General features: G+C 39.0%; 1 protein-coding gene across 1 annotated transcript; it reads right to left on the reverse strand.

Moving 5' to 3' along the window:
* Window positions 1-215: 215 nt before the first annotated feature.
* Window positions 216-10,910, reverse strand: LOC127639782 (NUAK family SNF1-like kinase 2). The gene is made up of 6 exons (XM_052121996.1): window positions 10,608-10,910; window positions 4,512-4,632; window positions 4,284-4,435; window positions 3,007-3,072; window positions 2,513-2,765; window positions 216-2,302 (listed from the first exon to the last, which is right to left on the reverse strand). The coding sequence occupies exons 1-6, from the start codon at window positions 10,779-10,781 to the stop codon at window positions 1,260-1,262; spliced, it is 1,809 nt and encodes a 602-aa protein (XP_051977956.1). The 5' UTR covers window positions 10,782-10,910; the 3' UTR covers window positions 216-1,259.
* Between the last annotated feature and the right edge of the window lie 1,499 nt (window positions 10,911-12,409).

The following is a 12,409-nucleotide window of genomic DNA, read 5'->3' on the forward strand; positions in this document are numbered from 1 at the left end:
GAGCACTACTGCTTTAGAGATGAGTTTAAAGCATTCTTCTTTGATGTTAATGTTATTGATAGAGTCGTAAAAACTATAGATGAGTAATGGTGGATGATTTATGTGTGCACAGGTGGGGTGAATTATCCACATTTCACAATCAAATAATTAGATTACAATGGTATTTTCCCCTTACGTACACACAAGAACAGAGTCACTCTTTCATTTCTGTTGGTTTATTGATCCACTGATTGAGTGCATCAGTGCAGATCAGGCACTTTGGCAAACAAATGCAGAAACTCTAACTATAATGATACCAAATGAAAGCTAAACACCCCCACAACCCACAAACCCAGATTGTCCCACACAGATTACAGCCGAACCCACAGGACTGCCGCTTTGATGACAGATATGGTTACAGATACTGTATGATGAACCATCAAACACCCTGACATGACACTTTAATGACTGAAATAACAGACGACTTCTTCTCATTGAACTCATTGTCATTTTGGGGTGAACCGTCCGTTTAATAAACATAAGTAAACACATGTTGTTTTTCATGCATCTAAATACTATACGTCCCAAAATTGTTTGAGGGCAGCAGTTTTTAAATACAGGCATTTAGTTCGCTCTTATTCAGAGAGGCTAGGGTTAGGCTTTAGGCTTCATAAACTCATGACCAGACAATCTCCGTCTGACACGTGAATTCCCAGGTGCTTTCGATTTGTTGTAGAAGTCAAATTGGCGGGAAGGCGCTCTAGTAGACCGGCCTTATCTCGTCTTTGTACCTTCAGATCGGTGTGTTGATCTGCATGTCCTGTCTTCAGTATCGTACGTATTTACGCTACTGTAACCCACTTTTGTCTTCGTTGCGTACATATGTGCAATCAATAGGCACTATTCGGGGGTCTTTAAGACAAGCAGAACTGTAGAGAATCGTCTTTGGTACTTTTGATCAAACCAACACCCTAAACAATCCTTAGTATGCTAAGAAATGAGTTGTTCATCAATGGGAGCAGTTCAGTCTACAAAACAGAATGGCACTTTTGTCAATTCCAGTCTACATGATACAAGCCATTGTATTGCAGAATTGAAATGCAACATTACAAGCTGTTCTGCCATCATAGTGAAATGCATCTCAGGCTTCAGAGGTCTGTTTCCTGCCCACCCTCAAATCTCCAGAATGTTTCCTAGTAGAAATGCGTCAGTGCCTTTTGACCCCCTGAGAACAGTCTCCATTTTTGAACTCAAAGGTTGCATAGTCTCTGATAAACGCCTCAGCTTGCGGATAAGCCTAAAACTTGTTTGTAAGTCTGAGTTACGTTCTCACAGTCAGCGATTGAGAACGAGCTGTGGGACACTCCCGCACGGTAGCAGGCGATGTCCATGTCCCAGTGTCCCTGCCGTTGAGCTGGTCTGACGTCCCTCAAGTCAAGAAGATTGTCAGCAGAAACGCATCCTCGCATTCTGTTGCCCCCTGTTGGATATTCCATTTTGGCGACTGGAATGTCGCGATCAGGTAGGTCGAGTCTGTCGAAGGACTCTGAGGAGAGGATGCTGTCCTCGCTGATTGCTCCACTTGGCCGGGATCTACTGCTCACGATGGGTAAGGTAGGTGCAAGTTCATCCAGCGAGCCGAATTCCTGCAAGCCACCGGAAAACTTGCCGTGCCGTTTGAGGATTCCCTTACGGTGCTGCGCGGGCGACGGGCACAGGAGTGTCTGGCTGGAGTTTCCGCTCTCTGGGGAGGACAAAATATAGCCCGACTCTCTTTCGGGCGGCTTCTTCAGGATCCCTTTAGGGGGCGGAGGCAGGGCAGAAGCCGCCGCAGGCGTCGAGCTAAATGCAAGAGTGTTGGGACTTTTCTCTTCCAAAGGCGTAACCTGGGCGTCACCGGACAATTTCTGTTTCAGGCTTCCCCGCTTCTTTAGAATTCCTTTTGAGGGGCGAGGGGCGGAGCCCTCCTGCATGGTCTGTGAAACGTTGTTTTCTTTGCGCGACCTGCGAATGGAGCGCTGACGCGTCACCGTCTCGCCTCCAGCGCCACCACCTGACCGCAACAGGCAGCGCATCTTTGATCCGCTCTCAAGAAGAGGACGAGAGGTACGCCGCAGCCAGTCTGCAATGCGGGTTGGACCACCAGTTTGACACGCTGCGGTCGCATGTCCGGTCGCCTTATGGACCGCCACTGTGCGCTCATTCTGAGCCAGTAGGGGGTTTCGATAACCCCAGTTGAGCCACCAGTGGCCAGCGATCTCCTCTAGTGTAGCTCTACGCACAGGGTTCACCATCAACATCCAGCGGATCAAACCACACGCATCTGTAGGGGCGGAATTAGGATTATTATTATTATTATTATTAAGTGCGATTGCATGCACGATCTTACACCGAGATTGCACGCATACAATTCAGAATGATATCAGCTAGCAATAGATATGCTCTACCAATAATGCACCAACAAATGAACACAAGTCGACAGTTTTCTTGAGTTACAGTTTCAGTCGCTTCCTTTATCTCATATGGGCCTCACCAGATGGTTTGGTGGGTTTGCGGTAGTCTCCGGTGCTGATCTGTTGGACCAGTTTGTGGTGGTCTTGTCCTTCAAAAGGCATGGCTTTGTGTATAAGCGTGTAGAGCAGAACGCCGAGAGACCAGCAGTCCACCTCTGGTCCCCTATACGGCCTTCCGTTGACGATCTCCGGGGAAGCGTACAGAGGACTGCCGCAGTACGTCTGGAGGAATTTATCACCCTGGTAAAGGTTGGACAGCCCGAAGTCGGCAATCTGACAAATAAAGAGAAGTTTCGATTAGATATGCTTGATCGGATTATGTCTCAAATAGACTTGGAAAGTCCCAACAGAGAAAACGCATTTAGGTCTAGCCAAGTCTCCACATGCAAAATCATTCTTGTGGTTTTACAAACTATGTGTTCTGCTCATGTTTCACGTATGAAGCCAAACAACTGGACGCGTGTTTAACCATGCAGGCGAACGTTTGTTTGCACGTATTCCATCTTGAACTTACCTTGATGTTGCCGTTGCTGTCCAGCAGGATGTTCTCCAACTTAAGGTCGCGATGGACAATCCCGTTCTATTAGAGAAGATGGACATATTTACAAATTAAAAGACACTTTAATGACCATTTAATTTGATAGATATTGCACTGCCAAAAAACTTCCACTTTTCCATCACTTATATCTCAATCAAATCCCCATATATGTTAAGAATGAACGTAGCTCTTCATCGAACATTTATTTATCGACAAGTTTTACCATATTGCAGTTGCCACTGTTTGGAGACCACAGTTGCGAGTGTTTTAGTAAAAACACTGAGACACACAGCCTCTCCTATTGATTATTAAATGATGCAACACTTGCATTAATAACGGTTAAAGGTTGCTGTAAGTGGAAATGGAGCGGGAGGGAAATCCCTGACCAGTGGAACAGAACTTTACTTTCACTTTCAGAATTACAATGGACAAAACACATCCTGAAACACATTTAGAGTAAAGACATCCCTGATGTTTCTCTTAAACACGTTCATTGTTTTCAGCTGTTCAGGGTTTGGCAACAGGCTCTCGTCTATCTTTTAACGATCTCTCAATAAGGCAATGGATGTGGCGGGAGCATTTAGGTCTCAGGAGAGCAGATGGGTGAGTCCCATGTGGAATGCAAGTAATGCATGACGGTGATTCTCTTCAGGAGGGCGAACCTCTCTTTGAACTTTTAGCTGTGCAACCAAAACATGTTTAGAAATGCAACCGTGCCAGTAATGGACAGTTCAGACATTCTTTCTAACTAAAGAAATAGTCCAAGAGAGCTACTGATCTTTATACATGAGGTGTAGTTGGAATAAAGCAATATATAGGACGTAATACTTAAGAGTTTGCCGTTGCAATGGCGCATGTGGTAAGTTGTGCGTGGATCGTGGAGAGTAGCATGAGCTCCTAGTTTGGAACGCCCAATTCCCACTACTTAGTAGGTCCTCGTGGTGGCGCGGTTACTCGCCTCAATCCGGGTGGCAGAGAACAAGTCTCCGTTGCCTCCACTTCTGAGACCGTCAATTCGCGCATTTTATCACATGACATCGCGGAGACTCGCAGCGTGTGGAGGCTCATGCTACTATCCACGATCCACACACAACTCACCACACGCCCCATTGAGAGGTTACCCCATGTGACTACCCTCCCTAGCAACCGGCCCAATTTGGTTGCTTAGGAGACCTGACTGGAAGACTCCAGATGTAATAGTCAGATTAATGCATGTTCAAATGTAACATATAAGCATGTATGTGTGTTCTCACCCTGTGGCAATAGTGGACAGCAGAGACGATCTGTCTGAAGACATGTCTCGCTTCCGTCTCGGTGATCGTCTGTCTGTCGCTGATGTAGTCGTACAGATCTCCTTTGCTCGCGTATTCCATCACGATCACGATCTTGTCCTTATTCTCAAACACTGCGACACAAACGGATGGTAAGCTGTTGGCCAGTAATAACAGATATCTGATTGCACAACGGCAGTAATAACACACCTTCATATATGCTGATGATGTGCGGGTGACTGAGTGACGACATGATCTCGATCTCACGGCGAATGTGAATCAAATCCTGCTCGTCTTTGATTTTATCCTTACGGATGGATTTGATGGCCACCTGAAAAAGACAAACACACAAATGCTGAAATGATCATGCCATAATTACTACAGTTATTGGGCTTTATTTAAATGTAAAATGTCACAACAGCTGCAGTTTGGAGAAACGTCACAGATGATCGTGTCAGTGTTGAACTTTTACCGTCTGTTTGAACTGGATGATGTCAGTGGAAACTGTCCTCATGTGAGGCACTTTACATATGTGAGGGTGCGTTTGCATATTGTCTTTGTGTCTCCGCCTCTTATTGTCTTTGTGTCTCCGCCTCATATTGTCTCACTGTTGAGGCCTTTTGTGTGTCTGTGTGTGAATATCAACAGTGTGTGTTATCACATGGGGATGTTTGAGATTCCTCAGAGTGTGTTTGTGTGAGACGCGTCTATTCAGGGTCAGGACTGAGACAACAGATGGACAAACAGTCCTGGACTCGAACGTCCTAAGTCAAGAGGAATTTCACACCCCTGGTCTTATTGTCCAGCTAGTCAGGATGGACTTTATACAAACACAATAATGGATTCCATCATTTTGTCTGTGTTAATGCCAAATATCTCCATTGAAACCCATTAAAACTGCAATATTTGATCCCAGTGACATTAAAGTATAAAATCATGAATTATATGATATTATTCTTTCATTCTGGAGCGCTGAGTTCAATATTTACATTTTTAACATTTTCCACCAGATGGCGCCATTTTTCATTTTGTTTAGCCTATGGAGCAAATACAAGCTTTTCCCCTATTCACTGTATTATAGTGTGTGTGTGTGTGTGTGTGTGTGTGTGTGTGTATTCTCTGTTTACTGTATTATTGTGTGTGTGTGTGTGTGTGTGTGTGTATTCTCTGTTTACTGTATTATTGTGTGTGTGTGTGTGTGTGTGTATGTGTGTGTATTCTCTGTTTACTGTATTATTGTGTGTGTGTGTATTCTCTGTTTACTGTATTATAGAGACCTGCAGGACAACTGAATACATGATGCAGATCATTTTATAATAAATTGTGTGTGTGTGTGTGAGTGTGTAATAAACAACAGTGGCATCATGTAAACAAACTGTCATTTAAAGTGTTAAAATCCTGAAAATGAATATTTGGTAGTTATGATCAGGACTGATGTTTTAACTCTTTGAAAATGGAAAATAATATTAATATATAATATTATTATGGCAGTTTTTTTATATGGACATTTTTGTCCTCGAAGGACCTCCGAGTAACTTCTTCAATATTGACGCACGAGGGTTACGCATTTAGCATAGCAAGAAAAATGTATGTTCAATAAAGTATTAGCATTCGTTTTCCCATGAAACCCTGTTTTACAGGAAAGCAGCTGAGCTTATCAGAAACTACTGGTTGCTACATTATTTCCTGTCCCGACTGACAGGAAATGTCTGAAAGTGCAATCTTCTCAATTCTCCTAAAACTCCCAGAATAGCTGAATTAGTCACACGTCTAGCATGTTATCAGACGAATCGACCGTGTCTTTCCTGTGAGAGATGCTTTTAGACGTGCGGTTGGAGAAGATTCTTCTCTTATCTGTGGAAAGAGTATTCAGAGGGTAATTACAACAACGCCTGTCTCAACTTGCTGAAAACATTCACTTCTACTCAACATAAAACAAACCTAACAAACCTCCACAGTGAGGTTGAGCAATGAGGTGAAAACCCCCAGAATGCTTCATTGATGAATGAACGCTTCCTTGCAACCAACAGCCCAGAGACTCGCCAACCTCCAACGTTTAATCACGGTCAGTATGAACGCACCTTATCTTGGGAAAGTTCTAGACCTGTATTGTGTCAGTCACTTTCCTTAGGCTGAAGGAAACTGTCGTTGTACGGTAAATGTTTGTTGTAGAAGCACGGGAGGACTGAAGGAAACCCCCTGACCTTTCTTGGCCTGAGAGTTTTGAGACAATGACTTCTAAAGGTCACTTTAGTTTCCTGCTTCCCTGTTTCAGCTTTGAAGGTTGAAATAAAAACACTTTATTAAACAGTAACCAACGTAATCTTTTCCAAATGGAAAATATGGTGAAACCAATCATGCAACCTAAAAATACCAGTTATAATAAACAATCATTTACATTAAACAAAGAAGTACACTAATTATATCTGAACAATTATTGCTGTTAAAATGCACCATAGATAAGAATATTGTGGAATATATCAAATGTTTGTCAAGTGTTTCCAAAAACACAGGAACTCACTTTTAGGCACATTTGAAATATCTGGGGCATTTCTGCACTAAGTCCTAGTTCATTTCTTGAATTATTACCATATTTATGTACTACAGTATTCACATGGACGGCAAAGAACACAATGGTCCTAACATCATAGTCATTTCTATTATTAATACCATGTCAAAAAATATGGAATTATCATGATGAATATCCAAAAAATATGGTATCATTATGGCGAATGTCCAAAAATATGGAATTATCATGATGAATATCCAAAAAATATGGTATTATTATGGTGACTGTCCAAAAAATATGGAATTATTATGGTGAATGTCCAAAAAATATGGAATTATCATGATGAATATCCAAAAAATATGGAATTATTATGGTGAATATCCCAAAAAATATGGAATTATCATGATGAATATCCAAAAAATATGGAATTATTATGGTGAATGTCCAAAAAATATGGAATTATCATGATGAATATCCAAAAAATATGGAATTATTATGGTGAATGTCCAAAAAATATGGAATTATCATGATGAATATCCAAAAAATATGGAATTATTATGGTGAATGTCCAAAAAATATGGAATTATTATGGTGAATGTCCAAAAAATATGGAATTATCATGGTGAATATCCAAAAAATATGGAATTATTATGGTGAATGTCCAAAAAATATGGAATTATCATGGTGAATGTCCAAAAAATATGGAATTATCATGATGAATATCCAAAAAATATGGAATTATTATGGTGAATGTCCAAAAAATATGGAATTATTATGGTGAATGTCCAAAAAATATGGAATTATCATGGTGAATATCCCAAAAAATATGGTATTATCATGGTGAATATCCCAAAAAATATGGTATTATTATGGTGAATGTCCAAAAAATATGGTATTATTATGGTGAATATCCCAAAAAATATGGTATTATTATGGTGAATGTCCAAAAAATATGGAATTATCATGATGAATATCCAAAAAATATGGTATTATTATGGTGAATGTCCAAAAAATATGGTATTATTATGGTGAATGTCCAAAAAATATGGTATTATTATGGTGAATATCCCAAAAAATATGGTATTATTATGGTGAATGTCCAAAAAATATGGAATTATCATGATGAATATCCAAAAAATATGGTATTATTATGGTGAATGTCCAAAAAATATGGTATTATTATGGTGAATGTCCAAAAAATATGGAATTATTATGGTGAATGTCCAAAAAATATGGAATTATCATGGTGAATATCCCAAAAAATATGGTATTATCATGGTGAATATCCCAAAAAATATGGTATTATTATGGTGAATGTCCAAAAAATATGGAATTATCATGGTGAATATCCCAAAAAATATGGTATTATTATGGTGAATGTCCAAAAAATATGGTATTATTATGGTGAATATCCCAAAAAATATGGTATTATTATGGTGAATGTCCAAAAAATATGGAATTATCATGATGAATATCCAAAAAATATGGTATTATTATGGTGAATATCCAAAAAAATATGGTATTATTATGGTGAATATCCAAAAAATATGGAATTATCATGATGAATATCCAAAAAATATGGAATTATTATGGTGAATATCCAAAAAATATGGAATTATCATGGTGAATATCCCAAAAAATATGGTATTATTATGGTGAATATCCAAAAAATATGGAATTATCATGATGAATGTACAAAAATATGGTATTATTATGGTGAATGTCCAAAAAATATGGAATTATTATGATGAATATCCAAAAAATATGGAATTATTATGGTGAATATCCAAAAAATATGGAATTATCATGGTGAATATCCAAAAAATATGGTATTATTATGGTGAATATCCAAAAAATATGGAATTATCATGATGAATGTACAAAAATATGGTATTATTATGGTGAATGTCCAAAAAATATGGAATTATTATGGTGAATATCCAAAAAATATGGTATTATTATGATGAATATCCAAAAAATATGGAATTATCATGATGAATATCCAAAAAATATGGTATTATTATGGTGAATATCCCAAAAATATGGAATTATCATGATGAATATCCAAAAAATATGGTATTATTATGGTGAATATCCAAAAAATATGGAATTATTATGGTGAATGTCCAAAAAATATGTTGTCACCATGGTCAACCACAAGCATATTTCCACTGAAAACCAAATATCATGTTTGACGTCAGTAACAGGACAGTGAAAACACATGATTGACACCAGACTGTGAACGAGTCTGACGTCACAGTCACTCAACTCAAGACAGATGCATCATAGAGACGTGTTGTTTAAAACTCTCCGCTCCGGACGGCTCCTGCCGCTCTGGTGACCACAAGCTGGAATGTTGGAATGTGACCCCAGACAGGAATTTTCACATCCCTCACCTGAGCAACATCCCCCCCCACACAATCCCAAAGATCTGATAAATATGACCTAAAACCCCATAAATGCCCTGAAGCGACCTCAGAACACCACACAAAACCGGTTTAGGGTGGTAAGGCCAAAGATTGTGGAGATTTATAAAGCTGCGGAGTAATCAAGAAGCGTTGACTGTCTCTTTTCTTCCATAAGGGAGTGTTTGTTCAAGATATGACCTGCATCTACTCATGCATCTCTGCATTTCACATCCACACATGCGACTAATGCAATGCAACATCAACAAGCCATCGAACCTGTTCAACACACACTGATTTACTCTGTTTACTGTCCTCAACAGAGGGAACCTTTACACGTCACACGTGCACAAATACAGTCAATCTATGGGTCAATCTCACGCAAACATCTCCAGGACACATTTCAACCCAAAAATCAAAAGAGGAGACATGTTTGATAATATTCACCCGTGTTGTTTAATATTAAAATGTGCGTGCGAGTGAGTTCATAAAGTCGCCCAAGTCTTGAACAGACCCTCGGGCTATTTAAAGGTTATTTGTAAAGACTGGGCGGAAACGCAGAACCGGTTTAATGTTTGCTTAAGCTTTACAGGAAAGAGTCTCTATAGTCTGAACTGTGTGTCATACATGTCACACTGACACTACACACACATGTGAGATGTGTCACACTACACAAAACACACACATGTAAGACATGTTACACTACACACAACACACACATGTGAGACGTGTCACACTACACACAACACACACATGTGAGACGTGTTACACTACACACAACACACACATGTGAGACGTGTTACACTACACACAACACACACATGTGAGACGTGTTACACTACACACAACACACACATGTGAGACGTGTTACACTACACACAACACACACATGTGAGACGTGTTACACTACACACAACACACACATGTGAGACATGTCTCACTATCTCATCTTCAATGTCGCTAATCATATCATCACAGTAAATAAATAAAAATGTATTTACTAATAAGTGCATTTTAATAATCGACCCCGACGTGTAGCGTGAACCGAAACATGTGCATGTATAAAACGCACACGGGACATTAAAGTTAGTTACAGCAATACCTTTACAGCACTTGCTAATGCAATTTAGCATTACTATATGTGTAGTTAATCATTAGTTAATGCATTGTTAACTAATATGAATGATAGCTAATATATATAAATTAATATTAGGCTAAATTAATACATCTTATTTACATTTTTACTGTTCGTGATACTTAATGCATGAATGCTTTTATATGTATAAATATAAATATGATGCATTAATTCCTAATATTCTGGGTTGATTTGAGTGGACCCCGGACATCTTTGTGACGTCACTGATTCACCGTACACCGTCTCTATATTCTCACCGTTCTGCCGGACCGGTCCGTGGCTTTCTTCACTCGTCCGTACGTGCCTTTACCAAGAGTCTCCAGAAAGTCATATCTGTGTTTGAGGTTGTGTTTGTGATGGTGTCTCTTCACCGCCTGACGCTTCACAACGCCCGGATCCTCCGGAGCTCGTCCGGACGCGTCAGACTCCATGAGCCGCTCCAGACTGATGAAGATGAAGATGAAGATGTGTGTCGTTCATCCACTGGACAGCAGACAAAAACTCCTGCACGTGCAGGTGAGACAGTGAATCCGCTGCTGCTGCTGCTGCTGATCATCTGGAGCGAGTGTGAGTGAGTCTGGAGAGTGACGTCACTCGATGGGCGTGCCTACACTACTGTAAGTACCGCCCCCGTGTTGGTAGCCTGTTTAAATGGGTCGCGTGAGTGTTGGTGACCTCTGCTGGTAGATCCGGTAACTACACAGCCAAAATACAAATTAATAAGAAATAAAAACGAAATTATTTTATATAGCAAGCGATATAAATCATATTTTATTACATTATAGAATAAATTGACTTTTAAAAAAAAGTTAAAAACAGATATAAAACATGACATTTTGGCCCTGTGGACTTTTTAGAAAGTAAAAAAACACACTTGCAACAGTGAATACACTGAACGCATCACAGTGTAATTTACACCTCTATTACTTTTATTTTTTATTTAGATAATATTTAATATGATATATTTTCATATTTTAAGATTGCAAGTGTACAGCAAGGAAACGTAGCAAAAATAAACTAGATTTATAGTTATAACTAGCTTAATTATGTCAAGACTAACTTTAATGTTGGCTTAAATAGTTGAAATAGTTTGTGTTAGTTTGAACATCCTTTACTGTTCAAGTCTCTTGAATTGTTTGGTTTTGGTCCAATGTTTCACAGAGTAATTTCCATGTTTTATAATGATATTTATAGTATCCCTTAATCAAGTTCATCAAGGACGCCCTGTTTCACCATTATTATTGACTTTAGCAGCAGAACTAATGTCTTCATTCATTAAACAGTTTGAGGATAATATAGGGACTGATATTCTTGGTAGGACTTTTACCATAAGCCAATTCGCAGATGACAATGTTTTATTTTATTTCGTAAATTGCATTTGTTCATAAATATAGTGTTGTGAAATCATTCCAGAGCTTCAAATATTTAAAAAAGAAAATAGAAAGATTGAATCTTTATGTCAAAGTGTTTGTTGTTTTAGTTCATCCTTGTTTTGTGTTTTTATATGTGTGTGTTTATGTGTATGTATGTATGTGTATGTATGTATGTGTATGTATATGAATCTGTATATAGGCCTATCATATTCGGTCTTGAATCTTGCTCCTTGTAACTTTAAGTCTGTTCTGTGTCTTACGTTGTTGATTGCTTCCTGTTTTGTTTTGTGATGTATAATTGCAATAATAAAAAAACCCGCATGTGATGTGTTTCCACTTTAGCGTGTTAACCTCTCACTTCAACTCTTAAATTATAAATAATGTGTAATAACATCCATCACTTTCTGTGTGTGTTTGCTGAGCGGTGTGTGTGTGTGTGTGTGTGTGTGTGTGTGTGTGTGTGCGCGCGCACGTGTGTGTGTGTGTGTGATATAGTGTTATGTAAGTGTTTGAGAATTGTCCACCTGTGTGCACTGATTTCAGGTATGTGTTTGGTGGAGTATCTCTAGTCTGGTTCTGTTTGGCACAGTGTGTTTCTTCTGGAAAGTGTTAGTAAAAATAAAACAAATACTAAGACTTAAATAAAACCTGTAGAAATGCTAACACTTCAAAATAAAAACTGTAAA

Source organism: Xyrauchen texanus, chromosome 48 (assembly GCF_025860055.1).
Source record: "Xyrauchen texanus isolate HMW12.3.18 chromosome 48, RBS_HiC_50CHRs, whole genome shotgun sequence".
Classification (NCBI taxonomy): domain Eukaryota; kingdom Metazoa; phylum Chordata; class Actinopteri; order Cypriniformes; family Catostomidae; genus Xyrauchen; species Xyrauchen texanus.